The following is a 17573-nucleotide window of genomic DNA, read 5'->3' on the forward strand; positions in this document are numbered from 1 at the left end:
GAAAAAGGTGTCCATACAGTGCCTGCCGTTTTTTAACAACAATCCCCAAGATTATAATAACTATTAAGAGTTATAATCTGCCAAATATGCTTAGCAAAGTAATCGTTTTAGCCCAGAAAAATGTCTACCAGTTTTTTAAGCCCTTATAAAGCCCTTTATTCTTTTACTTAATCTAAGAAAATGGCTTACCGGTCCCCATAGGGGAAATGACAGCCTTCCAGCATTACAAAGTCTTGTTAGAAATGTGGCCAGTCATACCTCAGGCAGAAAAGTCTGCCAACTGCTTCCCCCAACTGAAGTTACTTCATCTCAACAGTCCTGTGTGGAAACAGCAATCGATTTTAGTAACGTTTGCTAAAATCATCTTCCTCTTACAAACAGAAATCTTCATCTCTTTTCTGTTTCAGAGTAAATAGTACATACCAGCACTATTTTAAAATAACAAACACTTGATTGAAGGATAAAAACTACATTTAAACACCAAAAAACTCTGAGCCATCTCCGTGGAGATGTTGCCTGTGCAACGGCAAAGAGAATGACTGGGGTAGGCGGAGCCTAGGAGGGATCATGTGACCAGTTTTGCTGGGCTCTTTGCCATTTCCTGTTGGGGAAGAGAATATCCCACAAGTAAGGATGACGCCGTGGACCGGACACACCTATGTTGGAGAAAAACTGGCGCCAAGTATGACGCCCACAACTGACAAATTTTTTGGCGCCAAAAACGTCTGCAACAAACACGTGCGTCATAGATGACGCAACTATGTGAAAACTCTCGGCACCAAACTAAGACGCCGGAAATGACAACATTATATCAACAAACGTAATTCTCGCGCCAAAAAAGTTTCGCGCCAAGAATGACGCAATAAATTATAGCATTTTTTGCTCCCGCGAGCCTAACAACCCGCAATTTAGAAAGAAAAGTAAATTGAAAAAATTTTCAGGTAAGAATTTTTTGTATTCATATGCATTTCCCAAAATGAAACTGACAGTCTGTAAGAAGGAAATATGCTGATTAACCTGAATCATGGCAAATATAAGTATAAAACATACATTTAGAACTTTACATATAAAGTGCCAAACCATAGCTGAGAGTGTCATAAATAAAATAAGACATACTTACCAAAAGACACTCATCTACATATAGCAGAAAGCCAAACCAGTACTGAAACGAGAATCAGCAGAGGTAATGGTATATAAGAGTATATCGTCGATCTGAAAAGGGAGGTAGGAGATGAATCTCTACAACCGAAAACAGAGAACTTATGAAATAGATCCCCGGTAAAAATTGCATTCAATAGGCAATACTCCCTTCACATCCCTCTGTCATTCACTGCACTCTGAGAGGAAACCGGGCTTCAGCATGCTGCGAAGCGCATATCAACGTAGAAATCTAGCACAAACTTACTTCACCACCTCAATAGGAGGCAAAGTTTGTAAAACTGAATTGTGGGCGTGGTGGGGGGTGTATTTATAGGCATTTTGAGGTTTGTGAAACTTTGCCCCTCCTGGTAGGAATGTATATCCCATACGTCACTAGCTCATGGACTCTTGCCAATTACATGAAAGAAAAAGAGGGATAACAAATGGGAAAAAAGAAAATGTAGAATTGGAAAGTAAATTCACAAAAATAAAATTGTCAATGGTTCAGTCTCTCCCTAGGCCAAAATGCTCACACTACCATGATAAATTTGAGGCGATATTAAAAGGATAGTGCACTGCGCAGTTTGTTTCCCCTTAAAGGGGCATGGTACCGAAATGTTGAAGCACTTGAAAGTAATGCAGAATAGCTGTAAACAGCCGACTAGAAAATATCACATTAACATCTCTATGTAAAAAAGGAGAATATTTTACCTCACAATTTCCTCCACAGTCTCCACATCCCATTGTATAGGGACTTTACAGGATGCTTGTCCCAGGACTTGCAAGGAAGCGTGCATCTGGCACGTGCAGGCGCAGTTATGTTATTTCCCTCCTCAATTCACATTTACTATGAAATCTTGCGAGATTAAAGTAAAATCTCATGAGAGCACAGTAAAGCAAAATGTGACATCAGCACTGACAAAGCTGAAGGATAACTGTTCAAACAGCACTTACTATTGTAAGGCGAAGACATTTTGAGGTATTTATATTTTTTATATAGAGATGTTACGGTGACATTTTCATGCTACGTCCCTATAATGTCTTGCCAATAACCAGTTATACATTGAACATTTTAAAAGTATGGTAAACTGCTCTTTTGGTGTATTTGTGTATTTGAAATAGCTGGTGTTGCTTGTTGAAACCAGCACCTCAAAAACATGCCCATTCACATGGACTGTGCCTGTAGGAAGAACAGACCTGCTCATCTTATCTGTCTAAATACACAACGGCCAATGTTAAATAATAAAGTATTTCATTACTTAAAGGGACACTAAACCTCAATTTTTTCTTTACTGATTCAGATAAGCAGTGTTTCCAAACCGCAGTCCTCAAGTACCCCCAACAGGCCTGGTTTTCATTATACCAGTGGACAGGTAAAGTAATCAGTTGATCAGTAACCAACCTGCGCTTATCCATCAGATGATTATTTCACCTGTGCTCTAGTTCAGCTTTAAAGAAAATTAGAGTCCAGCATATAGCATAGATCCTCAAAGAGGTGAGTGTAATCCTTTAGAGTGACTGCCACACTCCGACAAAGTAATGCAAAAATGTAGAGATAGAAGGATAACTCCTCAAAAGTTGTATTCCAAAATACTTTTAATAGGTACAGGTTCAGACAGAAAAAACCTGTCTGAACCTGTACCTATTAAAAGTATTTTGGAATACAACTTTTGAGGAGTTATCCTTCTATCTCTACATTTTTGCATCAGCTTTAAAGAAAACCAGGACTGTTGGGGGTACTTGAGGACCGTGGTTGGGAAACACTGAGATAGAGCATGCAATTTTAAGCAACTTTCTAATTTACTCCTATTATCAATTTTGTTGTTCTCTTGCTATCTTTATTTAAAAAGCAGGACTGTAAAGCTTAAGAGACAGACCATTTTTAGTTGAAAACCTGGGTTATGCTTGCTTATTGGTTTGCTAACTGTAGCCACCAACAAGCAAGCACCAAGTTTTAAATTCCTGCTTTTTAAATATAGATAGCAAGAGAACGAAGAAAAATTGATAGGAGTAAATTAGAAAGCAGCTTTAAATTGCATGTTCCATCTGAATCATTAAAGAAAATAAATGGGTTTAGTATCCCTTTAAAGGGACAGTCTACTCCAGAATTTGTTTTTGTTTTAAAAAAGATAGATAATCCCTTTATTTCCCATTCCCCAGTTTGCATAACCAACAATGTTTTATTAATACACTTTTTACCTCTGTGATTACCTTTTATCTTAGCCTCTGACGACTACCCTCTTATTTCAGTTCTTTTGACAGATTAGCATTTTAGCCAACCAGTGCTCACTCACAAATAACTCCATGGGAGTGAGCACAATGTTTATCTATATGGCACACAAACTAGAACTGTCTAGCTGTGAAAAACTGTCCAAATGCACTGAGATAAGAGGCAGCCTTCAAGGGCTTAGAAATTAACATATAAGTCTAACTAGGTTTAGCTTTTCTTTAATGATTCAGATAGAGCATGCAGTTTTAAGCAAATTTCTAATTTACTACTATTATCAATTGTTCTTCTCTCTCTTAGTATCTTCATTTGAAAAGCAAGAATTTAAGCTTAGGATCCAGCCCATTTTTTGTTCAGCACCTGGGTAGCGCTTGCTGTTTGGTGTAGCCAATGTAGCCACTAATCAGCAAGTGCTAACCAGGGTTCTGAACCAAAAACAGGAAGTCTCCTAAGCTTACATTATTGCTTTTTCAAATAAAGATACCAAGAGAATGAAGAAAATTGATCTAGAAGTAAATTAGAAAGTTTCTTAAAGTTGCATGCTCAATCTGAACCATGAAAGAAAAAAATTGGGTTTAATATCTCTTTAAGTAAAATTCCGTTATGGGTGGTTGGTTAAATGAGCAAAACCAACTATTACCATTACAAAGACAAACCCAAGTATATTTAAAGGGACATAAAACACCATAAACCTGTACTATAAAATCTTTATGTGTAGCAAAACTATTTTACAATATAATTGCACTATTTTTATATATATATATATATATATTTCCACATAAACATAATTACTGCAAGGCACCCTAAAGAGAACATTAACTGACACAGTTCATAAGACCTTAGTATTGAATTGATCTAGTCCTACATACATGGTCAAACAATAATTCCAAAGTAAAAAATAAGCAGTGAAAAATCTCTAACTTCTAATAAACTGTATCTTCAAAATGTATTTCCCCCCATAGAAGAAATATCACAAAAACCTAAGAGCTACAACTATTGCACTTATCTCTGTGGGGAGAAGCACAAATACTCTCATACACTTTAATTATGCAAAGCATGGAGTAAAAAAAAACATGCAAGGAAAGTGGCAGTAATCTCCCCTTTCGGGCTCCAATAATAAAATAAGCAACACAACATGTTGGGATCATGTCTTATGGGAAACACTGATGAAATGTCAGGTATTAGCCAGACCTTGCAGCAACATCAAATCATACTGACAGAGGTTCCAATCTTCATGTATTACTGTAGACTGAAGCAAAGATACAATTGATCAAGGCCGCAGATAAACCTGTTCTCAAGTACAGAACTTGTCTACCAGAAATCGCCACTTGCACCATTGAATGGCACAATTTAGGATTACACAAGAGCTATCTTGTAGCTCATTTGCCAATTTCTAAGCCATTGAAGGCCGCCTCTTATCTCGGCGCATTTGTACCGTTTTTTTACAGCTAGACATTTCTAGTTCATGTGTGCCATACAGATAACATTGTGCTCACTCCTGTGGAGTTATTTATGAGTCAGCAAAGAATGGCTAACATGCAAGTAGAAGAATCATTTTAAAACAACAACAAATTCTGGAGTCCCTTTAATTTATATATTTAGACAACTACGCATGAAATTATGACAAAATCACATGCAAAATGTTTTGAGAAAATATAAAACACTTACTAAAATCAACAAAGTTCACATCATTGCCATTGTAAGCCCCCTTCATTTTGTTTGTCATAATACGCAGCGCCATGATTTGGCGACGGATAACTATATCTGGCTTTGTGACATCAACTTGTACATCAGGGTTGTTCTTCTGATTTGCCAAACCGTTTCCCATTACTGCGTACAGGTACCTAAAAAAATCCAATGACAGCTAGTTTTGAAGATCTTATTAATTATATAATGTATGTCAACATTCATTCTCTGAAAATACAGGGAGCAGATCCACAATAACTTTTTTTTTTTTAAAAGAGACAGTAAACACCTTAAGATTGTAATATATAAAATTTACATGTGTGGTAAAACTTTGCAACATTTTTATTATTTAGATTTGCCCCTCTTCATGTGATTTTGCTCTAAAGTGTAAATGCACTCCACAGACATATCAAAGCAAGCTCAGTTCTTTTACTAATTGGCTGCTGTAAATTTCAAAATAATGACCATGACTAGCCTTGTCAGCTGCAAACTCAAGCCAAGATTGGCTGCTCCAAATAATGAAATGGCGGTTGGAATTTGGCTATATAAACAATTACAGCAAGCAAGACATTCATTTGGTGTAAAAAGATGTGTTATTCTATAGCAAAACAGAAAAGTCTTGTAATAGCAAGGCGATTACTGTCTTTTTAATTCTATTTATAAAAATATTAAACACAGACATGTATATATACCTTTGTCCTTTCATTTTTCATTTGGATTAAATAATCTTGTTTCAGACCTCCCAATGAAAGTTAAAAATCTCTGCAACAGCTACCAAGATGGCCGCAGCATCTTACCCACAAACACTTTCAATTTAAATCAGTTAACAAAAACAATATACTAATTTGACAAAACAAAGCTGAAGTTTTCATTGCATAATTATTCTTATATATGAAGGTTCATAATCATGTAGTTTACAATTTGTGTTTAATGTCCCTTTAAAGGGACATTAAACACTTTGAGATGGCAATATAAAATGATAAATAATATAGATAAGAAAAAACTACTACAATATACTTTATTTATTTTAACCCCTTTCCAGTAATTCCATTCAGAAATTGTGAGCATTTAGAAATGGAAGTGCAGAACACTTCTACTCCAACAAGCCATTGGCTGCACACTCTAGTGACCGATTTATAACATTCCCTAAATTGTTATCCAATCTGCTGTCAAGCTACAAAAAAAGTGCCATAAGGATAGAGCACAGATTGCAGATTTTTGGTCTCAGATATTATATTTTTGGGGCCACTAAACACTAACAATAAAGTAAATACAGCAATGAATTATATGTAGATCTATATTAGATACAAGTAATGGGCATCATCATTTTGTTAATAAACACGCTTCTCTTTTCTATCTAATCTCTGCTGAGGCCAGTTACGGACAACTAAAAAAAGATCCAGAATGTTGGTGATATTTTAGATGGAATTTAATTCATCAGTTGTAACAAAGATGCGCAATAACTTACTTTTTAATATAGATATGAAATTCAAAAAATAAATAAAAATAAACAGTAAGAGAAACTTAAACCATACTGAAAATGGCATTTTATATATATATATATATATATATATATATATATATATATATATATATATATATATATATATATACACACACACACACACACAGTTGTGCTCATAAGTTTACATACCCTGGCAGAATTTATGATTTCTTGGCCATTTTTCAGAGAATATGAATGATAACACAAAAACTTTTCTTTCACTCATGGTTAGTAATGGTTGGTCAATCAACTGTGTTTACTCTTTTAAAATCATAATGACAACAGAAACTACCCAAATGACCCTGATCAAAAGTTTACATACCCTGGTGATTTTAGCCTGATAACATGCACACAAGTTGACACAAAGGGGTTTGAATGGCTATTAAAGGTAACCATCCTCACCTGTGATCTGTTTGCTTGTAATTAGTGTGTGTATATATAAAAGGTCAATGAGTTTCTGGACTCCTGACAGACCCTTGCATCTTTCATCCAGTGCTGCACTGACGTTTCTGGATTCTGAGTCATGGGGAAAGAAAAAGCATTGTCGAAGGATCTGTGGGAAAAAGGAAATGTATGCTTACCTGATAATTTATTTCTTTTACAATATGACGAGTCCACGGATTTCATCCTTACTTATGGGATATCGCCTCCTGGTCAGCAGGAGGAGGCAAAGAGCTCCACAGCAGAGCTGCATAAATAGCTCCTCCCTTCCCTCCCCCTCCAGTCATTCGACCGAAGTTAGGAAGAGAAAGGAAAAGCCAAGGAGCAGAGGTGACTGAAGTTGAATAAAAATAAAGACCTGTCTTAGAAAATGACAGAGTGGGCCGTGGACTCGTACAGAGTGGGCCGTGGACTCGTCATATCGTAAAAGAAATACATTTATCAGGTAAGCATAAATTTCCTTTTCTTTTACAAGATATGACGAGTCCACGGATTTCATCCTTACTTATGGGATACAATACCAAAGCTATAGGACACGGATGAAAGGGAGGGACAAGACAGGAACCTAAATAGAAGGCACCACTGCTTGAAAAACTTTCTCCCAAAAACAGCCTCAGACGAGGCAAAAGTATCAAATTCGAAAATATGGAAAAAATGTGAAGAGACGACCAAGTTGCAGCCTTGCAAATCTGTTCAACAGAAGCATAATTTTTAAATGCCCATGAGGAAGCCACCGCCCTAGTGCAATGAGCCATAATTCGTTCTGGAGGCTGCTGTCCAGCAGTCTCATATGCAACACGGATGATATTCTTCAGCCAAAAAGAAAGAGAGGTAGGCGTAGCTTTCTAACCCCTACGTTAACAAATAAAGAAGATTTTTGACGAAAATCCTTAGTCGCCTGCAAGTAGAACTTCAAGGCATGGACTACGTCCAAATTATGCAACAGTCGCTCCTTCTTAGAAGAAGGGTTAGGACACAAGGAAATAACAACTTCCTGATTAAAATTCTTGTTAGAAACAACCTTAGGAAGAAAACCATGGTTGGTACGTAACATCAACTTATCAGAATGGAAAATAAGATAAGGAGAATCACATTGTAATGCCGAAAGCTCAGAAACTCTGCGAACAGAAGAAATAGCAACCAAAAATAAAACTTTCCAAGATAATAACTTAATATCGATGGAATGCATGGGTTCAAACGGAACCCCTTGAAGAACATTAAGAACTAAATTCAAACTCCAAGGAGGAGCAATTGGTCTAAACACAGGCCTGAATCTAGCCAGAGCCTGACAAAAGGAATGAACATCTGGAACATCTGCCAGACGCTTGTGAAGCCAAATAGACAAGCAGAAATCCGTCCCTTTAAGGAACTTGCTGACAACCCTTTCTCCAATCCTTCTTGGAGAAAGGATAAAATCCTAGAAATCCTAACCCTACTCCATGAGTAGCCCTTGGATTCGCACCAATAAAGATATTTACGCCATATCTTATGGTAAATCTTTCTAGTAACAGGCTTTCGTGCCTGAATCAAGGTATCAATGACCGAATCCGAGAACCCTCGCTTAGATAAAATCAAGCGTTCATCTCCAAGCAGTCAGCTGCAGAGAAATTAGATGATGGAAGGGTCCCTGAATGAGAAGGTCCTGCCTCAATGGAAGCTTCCACAGTGGCAGAGATGACATGTCCACCAGATCGACATACGAAGTCCTGCGAGGCCACGCAGGAGAGATGAGAATCACCGAAACCCTCTGTTTGATCCGAGCAATCACCCGAGGAAGGAGAGCAAATGGTGGAAACACATAAGCTAGGTTGAAAGACCAAAGCCCTGCCAAGGCATTTATCAGTGCGGCCTGAGGATCCCTGGACCTGGATCTGTATATCGGGAGCTTGGCATTTTGACAAGATGCCATAAGATCCAGCTCCGCCCGCCCCATCTGAGAATCAGGTTGGCAAAGACCTCCGTATGGAGATCTCATTCCCCCAGATGAAACGTTTGCTCAAAAAATCCGCTTCCCAGTTGTCCACTTCTGGGATGTAGATTGCTGACAGATAACAAGAGTGAACCTCCGCCCACCAAATTATCTTCAATGCTTCCGTCATCGCTAAGGAACTCCTGGTTCCTCCCTGATGATTGATGTAAGCCACAGTCGTGATGTTGTCCGACTGAAATCGGATTAATTTGGCCGAAGCCAACTGAGGCCAATCCTGAAGCGTATTGAATATTGCTCTCAATTCCAGAATATTGATTGGAAGTATCGACTCCGACCGAGTCCCCACACCCTGAGCCTTCAGGGAATTCCAGACTGCTCCCCATCCTAGTAGACTGGCGTTCGTTGTCACTATCACCCATGTGGGTCTGCGGGAAGCACGTCCCTTTGGACAGATGATCGGGCGACAACCACCAAAGAAGAGAGTCCCTTGTCTCTTGATCCAGATCTATCTGAGGAGACAAATCTGCATAATCTCCATTCCACTGTCTGAGCATGCTCAGTTGTAGAGGTCTGAGATGAACAAGAGCAAACATTTCCGCCAACATCAATCCAACTACCTCCATGCACTGAGCCACTGATGGCCGAGGATTGGACTGAAGGGATCGGCATGTATTCAAAATCTTAAGCTTTCTGAAAAATATTTTCATGGATACAGAGTCTATTAGAGTTCACAGGAAAGGAACCCCTGTATGTGGAATTAGTTAAATCTTTTCTAGATTGACCTTCCACCCGTGAATCCTTAGAAAGGATAGAACAATGTCGGTATGAGACTTTGTCAGCTGATAAGACGACACCTGGATGAGAATATCGTCCAGATAAGGCGCCACTGCAATGCCCCGTGACCTGAGAACCGCCAGCAGAGACCCTAGAACCTTCGTGAAGATCCTGGGTGCCGTGGCCAGCCCGAAAGGAAGAGCCACGAACTGAAAATGTTTGTCCAGGAAGGCAAAACTGGTGATGATCTTTGTGGATAGGAATGTGAAGATATGCATCCCTTAAGTCCACGTTAGTCATATACTGACCCTCCTGGATCAATGGAAGAAATAGTCTCCATCTTGAAGGATGGGACTCTGAGAACTTTTTTAGACTCTTGAGATCTAAAACGGGTCGTAATGTTCCCTCTTTTTGGGAACCACGAAGAGGATTGAGTAATTGTTTAGGAACGTAACAAATTACTCCCATAGTGGAGAGGTTTTTTTTGTTTTTTTTTTACACAACATAAGAACAGCTCTCCTTTTATCTGGTCTACAGACAATCGTGAAAAAAGAAACCTTCCCCTTGGGAAGGAATTTTTGAACTCCAACTGATACCCTTGAGACACGACTTCTAGTGCCTAGGGATCCTGAACGTCTCTTAGCCTGGACAAAGAGAGAAAATCTGCCCCCTACTAGATCCGGTCCCGGATCAGGGGGCCGCCTCTTCATGCTGACCTGGAAGCAGCAGCGGGCTTCTTGGGTTGTTTAACCTTGTCCCAAGCCTGGTTGGGTCTCCAGCCGGACTTGGCTTGTGCAAAATTCCCTTTTAGCGAAAGAGGAAGAGGGGACTTCCTTGAAATTTTGAAAAGAACGAAAATTACTCTGTCTACCCCTCTACTTAGGTGTTTTATCCTGAGGTAGGAGGTGACCCTTACCTCCGTAATGTCAGAAATGATCTCCTTCAAGTCAGGCCCAAATAGGGTCTTCCCCTTGAAAGGAATAGTCAAAAGTTTGGATTTAGAGGACACATCCGCAGACCAAGATTTTAACCATAAGTCTCTGCATGCTAGAATGGAAAATCCTGCATTCTTAACCGCCAATTTGGCGATATGAAAGGCGACATCCGTAACAAAAGAATTAGCCAGCCTAAGGGCCTTAATTCTATCCAGTATTTCCCCTAAAGAAGTCTCAGTCATAAGATACTCATTCTAGAGTGTAAAAACAAAAGGCAGCCGCAGTTGTGACAGTTACAATGCAGGCCATCAGTTGCAATAGAAGTCCTTGATGAACATATAACTTTGTGAGAAGACCCTAAAAACTTTTTATCCATGGGGTCATTGAAAGCACAACTGTCCTCAATAGGGACAGTCGTACGCTTCCTTAGAGAATGCCTGCCCAGATCAACTCAGCTCCTTGGTTTTGTAATCAGTAAAGGAGTAGCTGTAATAGATGAAGTAGCTAATTAAAAGCTCAGATGCTGTCCTGTATCACTTTAAATTTTAAAGGAAACAGTATAGTTGAGCGTGTGCGTGCCATTCTAAGTCACAAAGGATGGAGACACACCAATAAACAGTAGCAAAATAAAAACTGTTACAGTCTCCCGCAATATTGCATAACGCAGAGACCCCTCAGAAAGCAACCTGCAAAACGAACTGGTTAAGTCTCTGAGCAGTGTTCTCTATGTAAAGAAACCTTGCAACAGCATGTATAATTTATGTAAAAGAAAATAGAGGCAAGATCTATGTAAAAAATTGCCAAGAGTCACAATGCTGCTTATAGGAACCAATACTGAAGGTAGTTCTCATAACACATGTGGAACAATACCATCTGAGAATGCTCCTTACATATAAGGGTCAAAATGTATGTAATGCTTCATGTGATTGATAATACATATCATATTAGCTGCACCTCCAATTAATTCTAACTTTACTTGGAACTCGTGCCACTTGTGACGCCTCTCTGTCTAACGTGACAGAGAATACGTCACCTCACTCTAAAAGCACTCCAAAAACTTCTCTAGACAGTGCGATAAAAACCTCCCAGCTGTAAGTTGTTCTTCTGTAAAACAACCGGGAAGGTACCATGCAACCCGTTAGAAAAAAGGGCCAAATAGCGCATGCACAATGGCACTAACCACTTCCGCCCATTCGAGGGCGTATGCAAACAAGTAGTGCTAAGAAAAAACATGAAGCCGCCGGAAGATCAATAAGGGGGTAAATGCGCGCACATAATGGCGTGTAACGAGGCTCCGCCCATCGTGGGCGTATTGAGCTCAATATCCAGAGCGGCAAAAAAAAAAATGGAGCAGACTAAAGAAATCTGTCGGGTGCCATCTCAGTACACCACGTATGAATGGGACACAGAAATTTCCCTGTCGGCTGAGGAACGCAATGCCTCGTCGAAGCCGAAGTGAGCAGGGTCAGCGTTAGAAAAATAACACCCAATAAAGCTCCCAGTCAGTTCCCCTTGTTACCGGAATAACACATTGGAACCTTATGTTAGAGCCCATGAAGCTTAAATATGAGCACCCCGTCTGTCGGCTTGTCAGTAATAGCAAGCAGAATACACAGGGATAAGCAACATAACACATACCCTTACAAGAATCCTATATAACTTAAGTATTGAAATAGGATAAGCCTCTCCGCCGGCTGTCAAAGTAGTAATAAGCCGCTGGGAGTGTAGCCTGTAAGGTACAGAACTGCCGTTGAAACTTACCCCCATCCCAGGGATAGTCCATAAATAAGGTGCTAAATCATTTCTGTGTGCGTGTTTCCAGAAAATAAAGATTAGCACTTACCTTAGACTTTGTCTGCCCGGCAGAAAGGCATCTCACCCGGCTTGTGAAGTTCTTTCATCCTCTTCACATTGGCCTGTGGAAACAAAAAGTACTGAGCTTTACTCCCTCAGACTTTTACAAGCAGGGCAGCATACATCTATGGGAGGCGCAGTGAGAATTATGTCCCACAAGTTCCCATTGCTTTGAAGCCACCAAATGCTTCTCTTTTTGCACTGAAGAGAGTGATTTGGTCTAGGCTATACCCCAGAACAAGGTAGCACACTGTGGCACTACCTTAAAAATAATAAAAACTTGATTGAAGAATCTATAACTAACACCTCACTTTGCCTCTTCCTATCACTAACACAGGCAAAGAGAACGACTGGGGGGGGGAGGGAAGGGAGGAGCTATTTATGCAGCTCTGCTGTGGAGCTCTTTGCCTCCTCCTGCTGACCAGGAGGCGATATCCCATAAGTAAGGATGAAATCCGTGAACTTGTCATATCTTGTAAAAGAAAAGGTAGTTGAACTGTATAAAACAGGAAAGGGATATAAAAAGATATCCAAGGAATTGAGAATGCAAATCAGCACTGTTCAACTTCTAATCAAGAAGTGGAAAATGAGGCGTTCTTTTTGATAACATACTACATTCATCTTGCCATCAATTCTGACCAAATTTCCTGTGCCTTTGTAGCTCACACATATATAAAACATCAGCGATCCACCTCCGTGTTTCACAGTAGGAATGGTGTACCTTTCATCATAGGCCTTGTTGACTCCTCTCCAAATGTAGCAATTATGGTTGTGGCCAAAAAGCTCAATTTTGGTCTCATCACTCCAAATGACTTTGTGCCAGAAGGTTTGTGGGTTGTCTCTGTACTGTTTGGCGTATTGTACGAGGGTTACTTTGTGGCATTTGTGTAGTAATGGCTTTCTTCTGGCGACTCGAACATGCAGCTCATCTTTCTTAAAGTTCCTCCTTATTGTGCATCTTGAAACAGCCACACCACATGTCCTGTATTTCACCTGAAGTTATTTGTGAGTTTGTCTTTGCATCCTGAACAATTTTCCTGGCAGTTGTGGCTGAAATTTTAGTTGATCTACCTGACCGTGGTTTGGTTTCAACAGAACCCCTCATTTTCCACTTCTTTATTAGAGTCTGAGCACTGCTGATTTGCATTCTCAATTCCTTGGATATCTTTTTATATCCCTTTCCTGTTTTATACAGTTCAACTACCTTTTCCCGCAGATCCTTTGACAATTCTTTTGCTTTCCCCATGACTCAGAATCCAGAATCGTCAGTGCAGCACTGGATGAAAGATGCAAGGGTCTGTCAGGAGTCCAGAAACTCATTGACCTTTTATACACACACACTAATTACAAGCAAACAGATCACAGGTGAGGATGGTTACCTTTAATAGCCATTCAAATCCCTGTGTGTCAACTTGTGTGCATGTTATCAGGCCAAAATCACAAGGGTATGTAAACTTTTGATCAGGGTCATTTGGGAAGTTTCTGTTGTCATTATTATTTAAAAAGAGTAAACACAGTTGATTGATAATAAATGGCTTCAACCAAACACTAACCATGAGTGAAAGAAACGTTTTTGTGTTATCATTCATATTCTCTGAAAAATTGCCAAGAAATCATAAATTCTGCCAGGGTATGTAAACTTATGAGCACAACTGTATACATACATACACACACACACACATACATACATTATATAAAGGGCTCAATTTATCAAACACTAGCGGAAAAGTGCATACATACTCGACCCTATCCGCCTGGCTTCTCCGCTCGCAGCCAGCAATACCATTGCACACAAGCGCTCCTTTGCACTTGCGTGCAACCCTGCCCCCCTGCCTGCGCACAGCCAATCACGTGCGGGCAGGAGTGGCCAATCTCCCCGGTTGGAAGGGATTGCTGCTCCTGAGCCTACCTAGGTATGCTTTTCAACAAATGATACCAAAAGAATGAAGCAAATTAGGTAACAGAAGTAAATTGGAAAGTTGCCTAAATTGCATACTTTACCATGAAAGTTTTAATTTTGACTTTACTGTCCATTTAATTTTATAAATCAGCTAGAGTACCTGTGGGAGGAAGGTCTATATTTCATAGATATTTTTAACAATACAATGAAACCCAATATTTTTTCCCTAATAAAACGTTTTAACCAAATCTAAAACAAACCTGCTTTTGTCACTTCCATTCCAGCATTCATCTTCATTGGCTCCTGAAGTCCAGTTATTTTTACAAATGCTGTTGGGTAGGGAAGACCAATATTTTTTGGCAGACTTCAGCTTTTCTTTCACATCAGCCACCTAAAGAAAAACAAACAAGAAAACCGATTTGCTTGTTGTTACGTTCAAATTTAGGTCAGGCTTCAGCACAACCCTTTCATGTCACTAGATGATTATATCCTTTTATTGTGTAAGCTGGTTGTATCAGTTTCCTTATCAAAAGAAAAATGTCCTTAAAGGGGCAGTAAACACCTTGAGATTTTAATGTAACATTTTTAGTTATGCAGAATAAAGCAATATACTTTATTTCGGCCCCTTTTCATGTAATTTTAATCTGACAATTGTAGATTTTCTAATTCTCAGAGCTGTAAATGCACACTGCACTTATAAAGGTTAACCCTGCTACATATTTTTCCTTAATTTGATTTAGCAGATAACTGTACAACAATTCAGTTTATACTAAAAAAAAAACAGGCTATCCTTATTGTCTGTCAGAAAGGTTCCTCCATATAAGGCAAATGGTAGCTGGAGTTTGGCTTATGAGAAAGAAATATTTTATTTTGATTTGGTTTAAAAATCTTTAGACTCAGAAATGTCTTGTAATTACAAGTTTTTTGCTGTCTCATTAATAAAGAAAAAACATATAAATCATTAAAATCATGTGTGTGCACATTACAGCCTGTCTGTATTACACAAATTTCTTTAGTAGCCAACACAAATATCTTCATAGAACAGAACAAGCTATTAACTTGTCACCTGAAAAAAGTATTTTGTGACGGCTGCAGCAGAGGAGTGTTCAAGAAAACATTTTCTTACCAGCCTATCTAGACTAGTCCCAGCCGCTGTAGTTGGTCGTTCCTCTGGGCCATAGGATCTGAACCTCATGTTGAAGTTACTTTCAGAAACCGAGCGAGAGGTTCTTACTTGTGAAAGAGGCTTAGGTTGACCACATCCTTGGAAAACCTTTTTTTTTTTTGAGGGGGAGAAAACAACAAAAATAAATAAATAACCAGTGGTTGTCAAGTCAATAATATAAAAACAACATTCCATAAAGGGACAACTAAAGTTGTATAAAAGCGTACTGGTATACAATCCTCAGGGCCAGTAATATATAACAACACAATGCATGGTAATGAATTTGCAATGTGCGCCATATTTTCTTTTTTAATTATCTCCAGCTGGTGCTTCACTACAAAGGTTTTTTTTTGTTTTCTTTAAATTTTAATTAGCAGTAGCAGGTTCAGCATATATAAAGGCAACTGCTTGTCCCAACACTTTCTCAGCAGCCCACTCATGCTTTATTCAGTCTGTTACAGGTCTTGGCAGTGTATTGTGATTCCCTATTTACACCTGTGAAATAGTTATGTACAAGCAATAGTGTAATAATAATGGATCTTTTTGTGTTATCGCTGGTTGATGCATTCAAGGTTACTGCAGTCAGTGCTGTATCATCATCTAAGTAGCTACTGCCAACGTAGCTACAAGGTTTGTGTTACACATAATGTAACTAATAGCGTTTGCACGTGTACAGGGGGTGCATAGGCGAGTCATCCGCAGTTAAACATGAATCAGGCTAGCAATGTTTCTGTGCATAAATGGAATCTTCGGCCACAGACACAAACCTTTTGAGAGACCTGCATACTATTTTCTTGCATGTTCATGATGGCATCAGAAATCTTCACATCAATTGGGTCCATGACAGTTTCAATGTTAAATGGTCCCTCTAATCTCTCTGCCACCTGAAGGGAAGCATCTGCAATGAAGGGAAAAAGAAGAAATCTGTCAATGTCACCTGTTAGAAAGTATATGACTATCTCATGTTTTATTGTGCTGGAAACAATGCTTGTGTTTAGATAGATACAGGGCAGAATAACATAATTTATGCTTACCTGATAAATTCCTTTCTTCTGTAGTGTGATCAGTCCACGGGTCATCATTACTTGTGGGATATTATCTGCTCCCCTACAGGAAGTGCAAGAGGATTCACCCAGCAGAGTTGCTATATAGCTCCTCCCCTCTACGTCACCTCCAGTCATTCGACCAAGGACCAACGAGAAAGGAGAAGCCAAGGGTGTAGTGGTGACTGGAGTATAATTTAAAAAATATTTACCTGCCTTAAAAAACAGGGCGGGCCGTGGACTGATCACACTACAGAAGAAAGGAATTTATCAGGTAAGCATAAATTATGTTTTCTTCTGTTAAGTGTGATCAGTCCACGGGTCATCATTACTTGTGGGATACCAATACCAAAGCAAAAGTACACGGATGACGGGAGGGATAGGCAGGCTCTTTATACAGAAGGAACCACTGCCTGAAGAACCTTTCTCCCAAAAATAGCCTCCGAGGAAGCAAAAGTGTCAAATTTGTAAAATTTGGAAAAAGTATGAAGCGAAGACCAAGTTGCAGCCTTGCAAATCTGTTCAACAGAGGCCTCATTCTTAAAGGCCCAAGTGGAAGCCACAGCTCTAGTGGAATGAGCTGTAATTCTTTCAGGAGGCTGCTGTCCAGCAGTCTCATAAGCTAAACGAATTATGCTACGAAGCCAAAAAGAGAGAGAGGTAGCAGAAGCTTTTTGACCTCTCCTCTGACCAGAGTAAACGACAAACAGGGAAGACGTTTGTCGAAAATCTTTAGTTGCCTGTAAATAAAATTTAAGGGCACGAGCTACATCCAGATTGTGCAAAAGACGTTCCTTCCTCGAAGAAGGATTTGGGCACAAGGATGGAACAACAATCTCCTGATTGATATTCCTGTTAGTGACTACCTTAGGTAAGAACCCAGGTTTAGTACGCAGAACTACCTTATCCGAGTGAAAAATCAAATAAGGAGAATCACAATGTAAGGCTGATAACTCAGAGACTCTTCGAGCCGA

At 39.3% G+C, this 17573-nt stretch overlaps 1 protein-coding gene across 1 annotated transcript in view; it reads right to left on the reverse strand.

Moving 5' to 3' along the window:
* Positions 1-17573, reverse strand: part of GPC4 (glypican 4) — a 214228-nt gene that overhangs the window by 15484 nt on the left and 181171 nt on the right. The window contains exons 5-8 of the mRNA XM_053699263.1: positions 16324-16454; positions 15518-15664; positions 14652-14782; positions 5036-5211 (exon numbers count right to left, since the gene is read on the reverse strand). Of these exons, the coding sequence (XP_053555238.1) occupies positions 5036-5211; positions 14652-14782; positions 15518-15664; positions 16324-16454 (585 nt within the window). The remainder of the gene's footprint in view (positions 1-5035; positions 5212-14651; positions 14783-15517; positions 15665-16323; positions 16455-17573) is intronic.

The sequence above is a fragment of the Bombina bombina genome, chromosome 1 (genome assembly GCF_027579735.1).
Source record: "Bombina bombina isolate aBomBom1 chromosome 1, aBomBom1.pri, whole genome shotgun sequence".
Lineage (NCBI taxonomy): Eukaryota > Metazoa > Chordata > Amphibia > Anura > Bombinatoridae > Bombina > Bombina bombina.